Source organism: Trichosurus vulpecula, chromosome 4 (assembly GCF_011100635.1).
Source record: "Trichosurus vulpecula isolate mTriVul1 chromosome 4, mTriVul1.pri, whole genome shotgun sequence".
In the NCBI taxonomy this organism is placed as follows: Eukaryota; Metazoa; Chordata; class Mammalia; order Diprotodontia; family Phalangeridae; genus Trichosurus; species Trichosurus vulpecula.
Genome location: NC_050576.1, coordinates 138734335 through 138749553, shown reverse-complemented (window position 1 = coordinate 138749553; position 15219 = coordinate 138734335). Strand labels below are relative to the sequence as shown.

The window sequence follows — 15219 nt, the reverse complement described above, 5'->3', positions numbered from 1 at the left end:
TAAATACTTTTTTAAAAAGTCTCAGCCAGCAATGGAAAACAATATTAGAATTTGGCTGAAGGGAAGCCCTTTCTTGAACTCCCTGAACCTTCAGTAGCCTGGAGGAAGGAGGCTTCCAGGGCACTGGCAAAATCCTCACGGGAGGATTTATAGAAAGACACAAACGAGAATCACATTTAGTTGAAGGCACTGATGAAATGGAATTTTCAGTGACACAAGGAATGCCTACATAACAAAATCATTGATCTGCCAACAGAAGTAATTGTACATGTCTTGTCTCAACCACTAGAATGTAAACTTCTTAAGGGCAGATACAATTTCTTTGTATCTCTTTTTGTTTCTAGTGCAGTGCCTTTCACAAAATAGGATATTAATGAATCTTTTAAATGAATGAATGAATCATAGGGGCTTTAAAACAAGAGAGATTTCTATTGGCCAATTACAAAGAGTTTGAGGAATTCAGAGGAGAGAGAGATTGCTCCCCCTAGAAGGGATCAAGAAAGCTTCCATGAAGGACATGACAGCTCAACTTAGACTTAAAACAAAAGTGGTCTTCAAATAGGAAAAGATGGGAAGGAAGATATTCCAGGCAGAAAAAAAGTAATAAATCATGATGATAATAACATGACCTACTTAACAGGATTTTATGTAATTCAAATGAAAATAGAGTAGAAAGTGTTTATTTGACCATATAGTGCTATATACATATATTTCCCTCCTACATATTGTGAGGGGGAAGTCATACTTCAGTTAAGGTGAAGAGGTAGAAGAAACATTCACAGAAAAGCTGATATCTGTAGGGGAGCTTGCTCATCCTAACACAAGTTCTCTTAAGTCAAAGTGAATGTGGGCAGGGCAGACAAGGAAAGGTTTCAGTCTGGTCAGAAGAAGGGCTGAGAGGGTATTAGATAAGCATAAAAGTATGAATAATAATAGCATTTATATGCTGCTTTAAGGTTTGCAGAGCATTTTTACAAATATTATCCCATTTTCTTCTTGCCACAACTCTGGCAGGTAGGTGCAATTATTATCCCCTTTTTGCACGTAAGAAAACTGAGGCAGGTGCAGGTTAGGTGACTTCCACAGGGTTACAAAGTTAGTAAGTGTCTGAGGCAAGATTTAAATTCAGGACTTCCTGACTCTAAGCCCAGCAGCAGATAACTTTCCAGGATGAAAGGACACAGAAACTTTTCAGTCAGAAAAATATAGTCATCAATTTGATGACTTCTGCTTTCTGAAAAAAAGTTATATGCTTCCACGCAGTACAGGGTGTTCCCAAAGTCTGGACACATAGGCAAAAATGCATATTTTCATGAAATGAAATGATTGGAATTTTCAACATCTTATTTAATTGGAATATTAACAAATAACATCTTCAATATGATTTCCATCACTTGTGATGCAAAGGTTAATACGCTTTGCAAGATTCATGTGAACTTGATGCAATAACTCAGTAACTCCACATTGCTGTCAATTTCAGCACATTCACTCTTGGAATATGAATATGAAATCATATGATGTTATTTGAAGTTTAAGATGTTATTTGTTAATATTACAATTAAATAAAATGTTGTTGAAAATTTCAATCATTTCATTTCTTGAAAATACGCATTTTTGCCTATGTGTCCAGACTTTAGGAACACCCTGACCCTGCATGTCAGTTTTTATTATGTTGTTCTTATCTTCAAATTCTTTCCCAAATTCAGTATCTTGTAGGAAATACATTTATGGAACAGAAGTTATTCAACACAAAGGAGTAGAATTTAAAATGTATACCTATTCCTGACTTTGAAGCTCTCTCCTGTTTATTACACTGCTGCCTGGTTACTGCATTAAAATTTATCACCAGATTTTAAAATCTTATTTCAGTTCTTTTCAGAACATTCACTGTGCCAAAACTTTCAACACCCATAGAAAACTACTTTACGACAAAATAAACAAGATTTTAAAAACACACCACCAGGTTGTTGCTTTAAAAAAAGGTAAGGAAAAGCACTGCTATTATAAATTTGTCTCTTTCCTTTTGCAAAAATATAATTTGAGTTCATAATCTTCCCTAATTCGTAATTATTATTGTGGTTTGTGGCCTTAATTCAGCCTTGCAAAATTATGTCTATCAATATTGAATGCTTACCTGATTCTTCTACTACTTGTCCATCCAACAAAGTGGGAGAGAAAAGATATGGAACAAAGTCTCATTTTAGTCATTGCTATTCATCGAGTGGGAATGAGCACATGGAGCAGCTATGCGGTATGTGTAAACTAAGAGAAGTAATCCCTGCAATCTGTGCAGATACAGAGTAGCTGATTGGAAAACAAGTCGAGACAGTGTGTTATGGTACGGTCCAAGGCCCAAAGGATTCTGTTCTTAGAGTCAGGAGAACTGGGCTCCAATCCAGATTCTGCTATTAGGCAGCCTGAGCTGCTAAATGAATTCATTCAGTCAAGAAGCATTTATTAATCGCTTCATATATGCGAGGTAATGTGCTAAATGCTGTATTTAGAGTTTTGAGGAGAAAACGGAAGGCACAGAAAATGAAGTTAAGAAAGTTTTTTAAAAGATGGCATTTGAGAATAGCATCTGGACATCTAGGCCACAGCTTAAGATACAGCAATGAAAGGTTCTTGATGAGAAATGGATACATGCAAAAGATGCTTCAAAGCGCGTAAGTGCCTATAGACTTATAAAGCCTGTATCTAATCAAGAGAGTTTTACAATGAAGATTGAGGGAAGAGGGAAGAAACGGCCCACAGATATCTCCTGAGCCAGCTACCAAAAAAATCAGGCAAAATAAAGGTGGAAGACTATCAGTGAAAGTGAACAGTAATTCACCAGAGACAATATCTAAGAAAGAGGTGCATAATAACGGTAAGGGATTTTGTCCTGGAGGAGAGAAAACTTAGGGAGAACATAATAGGTATAATTGAAATATGTGAAGGCCTGTCATACGAAAAAAGGATGAAACTAATTCTGTTATATCTTATAAGAACACGAGTGATGGGCAGAAGTTTTAGAGAGACTTGGGCTCAATATAAGGAAAAACTTCCCAACAATTTGAACTTTCCAAAAGTTGGAAGGGATGCCTCAAAAGTTAATAACTTCTCTATCACTGGAAGTTTCCAAGTGGAAGTCCGTTCATCATTTGTTAGGACTGTTGAAAAAGGGATTCCTAGTATTGATGTATTAGGCTAGCTGTTCTCTGGATTTCTTCCCAAATCTGAAATTCTATTTTTTATATTTTACCCTTCTGTGCCTCTGTTTTCTCATTTGTAAGATGTCAGGGCTAAACTAGATGACAGCTTTCCTTGACCTCTCTCTTCCTGCTCTAATAGGGGAAAGTGGGAAGAGAATGGAACAAGCATTTGTTAAGCACCCATGCACCGGGCAGTAAGCTAAACACTTTAAACATATTATCATTTTAACAATCTATGAGGTGTAAGCATAGGCACACATTTCATTTTAAGTGTTTTATTTGTGTTGATGTCGCCTTAGTTTTAGAGTAGAATCCCTTCAAGTGCCTACTGAAATGCTTACATATAAGAAGCCCTTACTAATTATTTATTGAATAAATTCATGTTTCCGGTCTGGGTGTAAGTCTGTTTACATCTTTCAGAGAACATAGATGGCTCTGTATATATTAGAGCATCCAAAAAATGTGTATTAACAATCTATTGTTGAGCTTAATTGGGTCAAAAATAAGGTCAACAAGTACAAAGGATTACAGATCTGAAAGCTATTTCCAAAATTCACCATTTTTTCTCTTTCTCCAGGCTATGTAAATTAAACTCTTATTTCTCCTCCTTGCACCAACATTTTGGATTTGCAATAAGCAAGTATAATCTGATCCCAGTCTAATAACTTGTCTTTTGGCCTCACCGGTTTTTGTCCCTCCCCAACTCTCCTTTCCCACCCCCCAAAAGAGAATTTTTGTTTGTTACCTCTTACCGACAGTTATTTTGACAATTCTTTTCTGAGAGTCCATCCTCATCCTCTCCTGCGATGTCCACAGCTGAAAAGATCAAGGCAACCAGGATGGCGAAGCAACATACCAGAGCAAAGATCACAATGCACTTTTGCTGGGACTGAAAAAGATTAAAAACAAAAAGAAGAAAAAAAGGAAGTTGGATGTTACAGCTCTCCTTTAGGAAACTCAAGATTTGACAGCTTTTCAAAACTAGTGGGGAAAAAAATCCTTTGGAATACATTACTTTCATCATTGCCAGAGCAAAATTGTTCTCTGGGTAAAAATGTACAAGACCTCTAAACCTATTCTTCAATACAGCCTCTAAGTTCATGCTATATGTCAAATACTGTTAAATAATTCACGTTACAGTGCCAAGACTTTTGAATTGCTCCTTTATTTCTCTCTGATCAAAAATGCCTCAGAAGGGATCACTGAAAAATCCGTTACTTCTAATTAAAAATAGAACACAAGGATGCTCAGTAATTGCAGTCTATTACCCATTTATCACCACTCCTTCTACCTTCTGTTTACTGAACTTGATTTCCTTTCTCTTTGTCCCCACTCATCTCCAGCCCCCTGCCTCAATCTCCATAGAAATGACTTCCAAGAGAACTCCCTGGGATGCTGAAAAGTGCCCTGAATTTTGATCAGTCTCACTGGGTTGAAAGAGCAAGCAAAGAAACTGATTTAATATATATGCAAGCATCAAAGATGTGTTTAAATATAAAATTTCATCTTAAAGACACAATTAACTGCCATTCACACATCTTATTACAGTGAACACATGAATATAACTAGAGAGTCAGGTGGTCAAGGAGTTACTTCCTTACCTGCAGGTCCCATGCCTTTCAGACTTTAAGGTCACTAATTCTAGAGGATGAAGGGAAAATCTGACTACAGAAAACAGAGCCCTCATTTGGTAGGGAGTAGAGTCAATTGCACTATGTTCTCCAATTTCCCGTGACATTTTTATAGAGATAAAATAAAGTTAAAATGAACATTAAAAACAGCCTTGAAGGAGCAGGGCTGAAGCTGTCTCACAGAAGCACAAACTTCAGCTTAAGAGGCTTGTTTGTACAAGGCAGATGGGGGTGGATGAGTTCTAGGGCCCATGTGCTAGGGTCTATCAAAAGTTCAGTGACTATGACCATGGCTTCAACTTGCTTTATTTGAAAGATGGTGGGGGATCACAGAGACTAGAGCAATAAGGCTGGAGATACATTAGATGCCCCTGTGACCAAATTACCACTACACAGCTACCTTCTTTTTATATTATATTCTATTCTTCCTCCTCTCTCACCCCTTTTACCAAACCTCAATTCCTGTAATCACTTCATCCCATGCCATTCCTTTCCTCTTGTTACTTTCCTATCACTTTACCTTTAAGAAAGTAAAAACCTCCCCCTGCAATTACATCTGAAACAAAAGGAAGGCATTATTATTACTGCTCTTCTTTTAAGAATGCCATAGAATTAAAATTAAATACATAGATGTATACATATGTAAGTATGCATATATGTACATATAGTTGCACATAGACATGTAGGAATATGGGAATGTAAAGTGGAAATATAGGGAATAGAGGATTTATAGATGCGAAAATTGAGAACCACTGTTCCAGGCTAGTCTCTAGAAAACAAAACCCCAAAGATATAAGATTACTTTGAGTTTTTCTAACATTGAACATTTGCCTAACATTATCTTTTCAAATTCACCTGCACTTAGTAGCTCATCTTCAGACACAAAAGACAATCATAAATAGGCCTAACTAGTCTAAATGTAACCTACAAATCATATGCCGATATATGTGCTTTTCCCTTAGTTTAAAATCATTTTAATGATAAAAATTCTTCCCCCCACCACACACAATTCTTTTTCATTGGTATTTCCTTTTTAAAAGTAAAAACAAATAAAAATACTTATTTTCCAACAGTTCCAGAACCTAAAAGAAAGTTGCAGCACAGTTTATAGAGATCTGGCCTTGTAGTCTGGAATGAATCAGCAAGCCTTTATTAAGTGCCAAGGGAGATATAAGTGCAAAGAACGAAGCAATTCCTATTCACAAGGAATTTGTATTCTAATGGAGGCGATAAGAAGTACATATAAAAATATACAGCACACATATAAATGCAAATATGCAGTTAAGGTGAATAAATACAAATATATATGTTTGTATACACATATATACAAATACGAGGTAGGTTGGGTGGATGAGGTCTAGCAGTTGGGAAAATCAGAAAAAAACGTCATTTAAAGCATGGTCCTTAAATCTGCATTTTAAAAGAAAAGTGGGATTCTGCAAGGTAGATATAAGAAGGGGGAGCACATTCCAGGAATGTGAGATTGTCAGGGCAAAGACATGGATATAGGGTATGGATTATCATGTGAAACAGAAAGAAGGCACATTTGACTGCACTGAAGAGCACAGGATGCAATGTACGCTGAGGCTGGAAAGATGGGTTGAGGACAGGTTGTGCAGGGCTTTCAAGACTCAACAGAGGAGTTCATTATTGTTTGTTTTTTTCCCTTTGAGACAACCGTAAGCCACTGGATTTGATTGAGGAGAGTCACGTTGTCAAATGTTCACTTAGGAAAATGTCTTTGTCAGCATTATGCAGGATGGACTGAAGTAGTAAGAGATGAGAAAAGGAGACCAATTAGGAGACTGTAGCAATAATCTAGGTGAGAGGTTATGAAGACTTGACCTAAAGTGCTACAAAGTGCTAGCTGTGTGAATAAAAGGAAGGGGTTAGATGCAGTAGATACTATGTATATAGATATGGAAAAATTTGGCAATTGATTGGATATGTAGGGGTGATAGAAAGTGAGGAATTGAGAATGCTATCAAGGTTCTAAATCTGGGAGCCTGGAAGAATGGTAGTGTCTTCTAAGAAACTGGGAAGTCTGAAAGAGGGGAGGGTTTGGGGGATGATCATGAACTTTGTTTTGAAAATCTTGACTTTGGGATGTTTCTGAGACACAGGGGTTGAAAAAGGCAAATGGGGTGGGATTGAAGTTCCAGAAAGAAATGAACTAGATATATGCAGATGTGTATATGTGTATGTATATGAATGTATTTGTTTCCCCCAAATACATACATGGACTAGATGATACATAAGATCTCTCTCAGCTCTCACAATTTTTTTTCTCAGTGTCTAGACTTCAAACTCTCAAAATTTGTATAATCTGTTCCTGAAGAAGAGTTTCTTGCCATTTCATGTAGCTCAGCCTTAATTGAACTTAATTACATTAAAAAAGTGTTCTATCTTAAGGAGAAGTACTCAGTCCTAAGTGCTAAACAGCAATTTGATAACAGTAATGTAACTTCCTTCTCTATGTCTTCCCCCTAAGGATGAAAATTTGGAAAAAAAAAATATTGGTCGGAACTTGCTGATTCAATTTATTTTCTTTAAAAAGTTCATGATTTTAAAAAAAAAAACTACTGGTGAATCTGGACAATTTTGCATATTGGCAAAGGCGCTTTGATTTCATAACTTACAAAAATAAATTCTATTCAAATGAGCAATTAATTTTAAAGAGAATCTTAATTTGCTTAGGAGAAGGAAATAAGGCTATACAGGTCATTTAAAAACTAATTAATGAGAACACTGCCTTGGGAAAAATGTCATTAGTAACACAAGGTCATAACGCTACTTTTCCTCAATCTCAATTATAATTCAAACGCACCAAAAAGCAAAAGACTGCTCAAATAAAGGCAATGCAATCTCATAACTCAGACAAAAGTATGAGGTTACTAAGGGATTCATTCATTTTCAAATCCTGAATGGCATTTCAGATCATTCAGAAACCAATTTAAACCATCCATTCCAGTTTTCATTGGATCACGATGGGGTGAAGGCTTTTTTTTTTAAAACAAAAAATCTATAACTATGATTGCAATCAGAAACTCACTGATGATTCCAACCCATTAAGTGAAAACTAAATTTGAAGCATTATCAAATCCCATTTAATCTGGGTCTTTCAATGCAGTTTACATCTATATTGAAAAAGCTGCTTGCCTGGCCAAGTGGTAAATTTAATTATTCTGGTACTGAAAATACAACAATATCATATTTCAACAAATTACATTTTGCTTCAAAAAGGAGTAGAGGAATTTATGATCCATAACCAGGGACATGGTGGTAACCTTGAAAATTATAGTAATTGCATGCTTCTGAGCTCTGCTTTTATTTCACTTGGCAAATTAAAAAAGCACTAATTTAGAGAAGGGGCTTTTTCTTTGCCAAGTTAAAAAAATTAAATTTAAATGCAAATGTGTGCAATTCTTTGCATCGGACAACAATTTAAAATGTGAAAAATTTAAAAAATAAGACACTTTGGTCATTTGAACATGATAACATAGCACTATAATTTGTGTTGCATATTGAACTTACTGGTCCCAATCCTTAAAAGGATGCATTATAGTAAATTCCATTGATACCACCTTCCATTAGACAGCACTTTGTACTTTTCAAGGCATATTCACTTAAATGATCTTCTTACATCCTCAGAACATTTCTGAGAGGTTTGTGGGGGTAGGGTATTATTACCTTCTTTTGAACAAGTGAACAACTTCCTACTCATGGAGACTGGGATTTGCCCACAGTCACAAATCAATAGCAGTTGTAAGTCAGCCAATAAACATTTATTAAGCAAGTACTGTGTTCCTGGAATTGTGCTAAATGCTAGGGATACAAAAAGAGGCAAAAGACAGATTCTACCCTCAAAGAGCTCACCATCTAATCAGGAAGACAAGCAAATAAGCACATACAAACGAGTTATATACAAGATAAATGGGAAATAAATAAGAGAGGGAAGGCACTAGAGGCTGATCTTTTTGGTTCATTTCAATATCTTTCCTGCAAACAATTTCAGTCTCTTCCTGGTACTTTACCCCAGGATACACTTTGTAACCAATGGGGTATGAGCCACCCTGAGGGATTCAATATTAACCCATATCTCTATTTGCAGGGATCTCTGGATGGCAGTAGGGGAGAAATGAGATGCTTTAGTTAAAGCTAAATCTGGACTAATAATCATAAGAAGGCTCAATGAACATATCTTGTAATGTTTACACTTCTAATATGAACTCTAATAATTTCTTTAAACTCAGTTATTCTACCTTTTTATCATCAGTGATGCCTATCAATGAATTATGTCTCAATTTTCACAAATATGTGAGTAGTTGACATCTTACATTTGATATCAGGCTCACTAATATTTTCAGGTACTTTCATCTGTAATCAAGGAATAGGTCTTAATTAAGTTAATGAATGGTTGTTTGAACCAGAAAAGATTATGTTAAGTACAACTTATCTATCACAGGTAGCACTGCAGCTTCAAAAAATCTCCCAGACTTGGAAAGTTGCAAAACAAATTTTGCAGAGGAAACAAGAGAAAAGTGAGATAGATGAATCATTGCTGTTGAGTTCTGTATTAGGAGGGCAGAGTTTATAATCTCAAAGAGGATCATAAACATGTCTGAAACGTTCGGAACCGCCGGATATAAGAAACTCTCAAAGTAGAAGGCAGAAGAATCAAAACATTTATTTAGGCTCCACAGTAACCAACCCATGAACCAGCAACCCCATTTTGATATATTGATCAAAAGCTTCCAGGCCCAATAAGTACGCCTTGAAAGAGTAACCAGGAGGCTACAGAGAAGCATGATTGCGTAAAGCAAAATCATGTTTCCCCCTCTATGGTAATAAGATTACCCACTGGCCTGAAGTCTTTGTTCAGCTTCCTCCCGTAGGTCAGCTCTGCTACTGGCAGCTCCTGCTTCAGCTGTGTCTGTGGCTGTGGCTGTAACTGACGTAACTGTCGTAACTGCCTCTGGCTCCAACGGTCGCTGTAACTGTCGCTGTAATGGCCTGAAGTCTTTGTTCAGCTTTCTCCCGTAGGTTAGCTCTGCTACTGGCAGCTCCTGCTTCAGCTGTGTCTGTGGCTGTGGCTGTAACTGACGTAACTGTCGTAACTGCCTCTGTAACTGTCGTTGTAACTGTCGCTGGCTCCAACCGGAAAAGGAAGAGAGAGGATCTTCAAGCTGTCCTCTCCCCTCTTATAGAGTTTTTTACATCATCAAGCACCGCCTGAACGACCAGGGCCGATTGGTTCTTGACTTGGCCCCTCCCCCTAGCATAGCCGTTAACACCTCCCCTCAGCCAGCCCCATGACTCATCACACAGGAAGTTGTCTGCTGCCTGGAATGCCCCCCGGGCCTCCTGCCCCGGAAGAGCAAGCCACAGTGTCCAGAGGCTCAATGAGGTAAGCTGAGTCATTCAAAGAAAACAAAGGCCATTCTGGCTACACTCCACCCCTTGTTATAGGATACATAATCTAATCAGCCATGTATCCTAGAACATACATTGTGATCCAATTACAAAGGAAACTAAAACATATCATTCATTATAAAGCAAAACATATCATTTGGTGACATTCCTAAATATTGGTTTACGATTCAAATGTGATCCACCCCTAGGTCCCAGCAAGATAATCTCTTCAATCAATCATCCCCAAAATAATTATTAATAATTCAAATGTCCACCCCTAAATCCTTGTATCCATTACATAGGATCAATAATATCATAACAATAAAACAACACAGCAAGGATAACACAAAATAAGTAAACAGAACACTATCATCATTTCCACCCCCCTTGAACGATTGGGGCTCAAAATCTTGGGGTGAGGGGTGAAGGTCTCATTTTCCATAGCTTCTTCATGCTGAAATTGGATGTAGAGATGGCCCTGCCCCCAAAAAGTCCCATTCCAGAGGTCATTTCTTTAACGAGCTGGCAGGAATTCCAAGAATGCTACATGCTTAGGCAGTCACCGGAAAGTGCAGGGTGCTTAAGCCTGAAGGAAACAAAACTAGCAACAAGGTTAGCCAAAACAAAGGACAAAAAGAATAGTCTGTGAATCTATTATTATAACCTATTCACGGTAAAATATATGGTTCAGGGGTACGATTTGGTAATTATTTTCCCCTGAATAGACAACTGTTACAGTGTTGTCCTTCCCATGGGCTATAACTTCTGCAGCCTTTGGAATATCATCTGGCTTCCGTTTTACCCATACCTTAGCTCCTGACTTTATTCTATCAATGGAGCAAGACCCTTTTGCCCCTCTAGTAGTTATTTTGGGAGGAGGGTCAGTTTTCACAAAGGGTATTTTTTCACAGGGGATAATAATGACTTGAACCATCCTATCATTTTTACAAAATTGTACAGGTTTTTTACCCATATTCTGGAGTGTCACAACAATTTCTTTTTGATAATTAGAATCTATCACTCCAGCCAATACATGTATTCCTTGAGCCGCTAATCCTGGTTTAGGTAATATCCATCCAAGATGATTCTTGGGGATTCTCATACATACTCCAGTAGGGGTTTTTCTTATCTCTTTCCTATTTAACCTAAAATTCTCTATACAATGTAAATCATATCCTGCTGAACCAGGTGTTCCTGGACTTGGTAGTGGGACATCTTCCCTCACAGTCCAAAATTCAATGTTTTGGATCTCACATGTTTGCTGTTCTCTGATCTGCAGATTTGGGGTCATCATTCTGGCTAGAGGTGTACTCCCCCCTAAGGGCCTATTATTCAAATTACGTAAGGCAATAGACAAATTATCCTTCCAATGTCGATATGAATTATTTGAGCTTAATTTTCTCAGCTGTTCTTTCAACAATCCATTCATTCTTTCAATTAGCCCAGATGCTTGTGGGTAATATGGAATATGATATATCCATTCTATATTATTCAACACACAATATCTTTTCACTTCTTTGCCCTTGAAATGTGACCCATTGTCACTTTGAATCTGCATTGGGGTTCCATAATATAAACTTACAATATCTAGAGTTTTACAGGTGTTTTTCTGAGTTGCGTCTTTATAAGGACAAGCCACTAGTACACCTGAATAGGTGTCAACACACGTACATACATATTTACATCCTTTATCCTGGGGTAGTGGGCCAATATAATCTATCTGCCAAATTTGGGCTGGAACTTTTCCCCTTGCTATTTCTCCAGTAACTATCCTAGGAAGAGTTCGTTCTTTTTCTAATTGGCATATACAACACTCCTCTGTTATTTGTTTTAACAACGCATGAGAAATACTGATACCTCGATCCTGTGCCCATCGATGGGTGGCCTGGACCCCTAAATGGCCAGCAGTCTGGTGGACCCATCTTGCTAAGGCTGGGTCATCAGTTGGAGTCGGAGTAGGGACAATACATTCAGTAGCAATCTTTGCTAGTCGATCCGCATGTGCATTGTACTCACGTTCTGGTGTGGTCAGGGTTGCATGAGCATCAACATGAAAAACTGACAGATCTGTAACCAAAGACATGTCCCATATATTTTCCCATAACTCTTTACCCCAAACTTGTTTGCCATGAATCTCCCAATTCTGATTCCTCCATATAGGCATCCACGTAGCTAATCCATTAGCTACCGCCCACGAGTCAGTAAATATATGACACTGTCCTCCTTTCTCTGCTCTGATGGCCTGATGCACTGCCATCAGTTCAGCATATTGGCTACTTCCACCTATCCCAGAACTTTCCAGAGTTCTCCTTGTACAGGGGTTATAGGCTACTGCTTTCCAATGTCTCTTCTGTCCTAAATATTTTGCTGTCCCATCAGTAAACCAAGCATGTTTCTTCTGTTCTTCATTTAGTCCGTCATATCCATTATTCCATTTCACTAAGGATGGTACCATCTGTTGCCTAGATTCAAGGGGCTTTTCATTGCTCTCAGTATCAATGTTCGCCACAGATTCATGTAGAGCAGAAACTCCATTTTTGCCTGCTCTGGACCTATTCTGAATATACCACTTCCATTTGATTATGCTTGCCTCTTGTGCATGTCCAATTCTGTGAGAAGCTGGGGTACTCATTACCCAAGTCATAATTGGAATTCCAGGCCTTAATACCACTTCATGACCCAGAGTTAGTTGCTCAGTTTCTACTAAAGCCCAATATGCAGCTAACAGCTGCTTCTCAAAAGGTGTATATTGCACTCCAGATGAGGGCAGTTTCCTTGACCAAAAGCCTAAAGGTACACTTCGGCTTTGTTGTTTTTGCCACAGACTCCAATTTGCATAGTCATCTTGTACAGTCACTTGTAACTCCACTGGCCCATTTTGCATAGGCCATAAGTCTAGAGCTAATTGAATAGCAGCCTTTGCTTCCTCAAAAGCTCTACTTTGTTCAAGTCCCCAGTCAAATTCATATTTCTTTCTGGTGACTTTATACAAGGGTTTTAAAATCTGTCCCAAATGTGGGATGTGGTGTCTCCAATAACCAAACAGCCCTATGAACTTTTGGGCCTCTTTCTTATTGGTAGGGGTGGGAAAATCCTGGATTTTTTGTCGAGCTTGTGGGAGAATTTCTCGCAGTCCTCTATTCCACTGTATCCCCAAGAATTTTACAGTTTGAGCTGGCCCTTGAACCTTTGCGGGGTTGATTTCCCATCCTTTGCTTTTCATATGGTCAATTAATAATGCTAAACTCTCCTCCACCTCCTTTATATTCTTTCCCTGTATCATGATGTCATCTATGTAATGTGTAAGCTGTACACCAGGTAACTTTAATTCATCCAAATGTTCAGCTACAATCCTGTGGCAAATAGTTGGGCTATGAATATATCCTTGCGGCAGGCGTGTAAATGTATACTGTCGGCCTTGCCAAGTAAAAGCAAACTGATTCCATTGCTTGGGGTCTATTGGGATCGTAAAGAAGGCATTGGCCAAATCAATAACTGCATACCAAGTCCCTTCATGTTTTTGTATTCTCTCTATTAAAGTAACCGTGTCTGGAACAGCAGCATACAAGGGAGGAGTCACTTTGTTCAGCTGTCTATAATCTACTGTCATCCTCCATGTTCCATCTGATTTTCGGACTGGCCAGACAGGGTTGTTCCATTGAGTAGTTGTAGGGACTAACACTCCTGCCTCAACACATTCTCTTATAGTGTTGGCAATTTCATCTTGCCCACCTGGCACACGATATTGCCTCAAAGTAATTACTTCAGAAGGTTCGGGCAAAGTGATTGGATCCATCTTGATTTTCCCCACTAAGACTGCATTAATGCCTATTTTCCTCACAGCAAATTGGTATTTCCCTTCAGGTAAATTTAAGGTCATACCCTTCAAAATGTCTATTCCAATGATGTATTCAGGAATAGGCACAATAACCACACTATATTCTTTCTTGGGCAACTGTCCAATTTTCATCATCAATTTAACTTGTCTGGCTGATATTTCAGTCCCTCCTAGTCCTGTGATGGTAATAGGAGTTCCATGGCTGAACTTGTCTGGATTTCCATAAATAAGGGTGGCCTCGGCCCCAGTATCTATTAATGCCTCAGTTACCGTACTTGACCCATTTTTCCAATATATGGTCAAGTTAATGTGAGGTCTGCAATCCAGCCTGTGTATTTCCTTAATTTGGACTGGGGCCTGGCCTGTTCCCTAGTATTCCCTTTCATGTGATTCACTTGGGTATGAAGGTTCAACATCTGTAGCATTTGCAGGAGCAGTTCTGATTTCCCTATCTCTCCTGTTATCAAGGCCTTTATCTCTGTACATTCTATATAATTCATTGGTTGGAATTCCATCTATCATTTCAAAACCTACCCCTGCTCTCAATAAAGCAGTAAACATTTCTTTCCTTGTTACTCTCCTTTGGCGCCAAGTTTGCTGGTTATTCACTCTTCTCTCTCGAGGAGATCTATCCCTTCCTCAGTCACCTAAGTCATATAACTGTAAAATCTTATTTATCACTGTTGTAAGACGGCTCCCTACTTCTCCAAGTAATAAATTCAAAATTAGTTGTTTATAAGCAGGGGGAGCTGTCCTAATTATTAAATTCCTATGAGGCAGTCCCATTGGATCATTGTAATATTTGTCTGCAGTTCCTATCATAATGGCAGTCTTCATTACCTCCTCCTTTAGTCTCATGATACAATCTCTAAGTGAATACCAGGGTCTGTGCTCAGTGGGCCACATAGAATCAGTATCATATCTCTTATTGCATCCCACAGCGGCTAATGCCAACAGAGTAGTCCTGCTATCACCATCTCCTTGCTGATGATGTTCCCTAAAAGCTTGTTGAACTAGAGGATCATGGCTGATACCTATGAATCTCATGCAGTCTGTCCTATCTACTGATATTCCACTGGCCCCTTGATCACTGAGTCTTACCATCCAAGATATCAATGGTTCTCCTTATTCTTTGGCTGAATCT

At 38.3% G+C, this 15219-nt stretch overlaps 1 protein-coding gene across 1 annotated transcript in view; it reads right to left on the bottom strand.

Moving 5' to 3' along the window:
- PLD5 (phospholipase D family member 5) overlaps window positions 1-15219 on the bottom strand; it is a 438256-nt gene that overhangs the window by 258556 nt on the left and 164481 nt on the right. The window contains exon 2 of the mRNA XM_036757335.1: window positions 3947-4083. Within this exon, the coding sequence (XP_036613230.1) occupies window positions 3947-4083 (137 nt within the window). The remainder of the gene's footprint in view (window positions 1-3946; window positions 4084-15219) is intronic.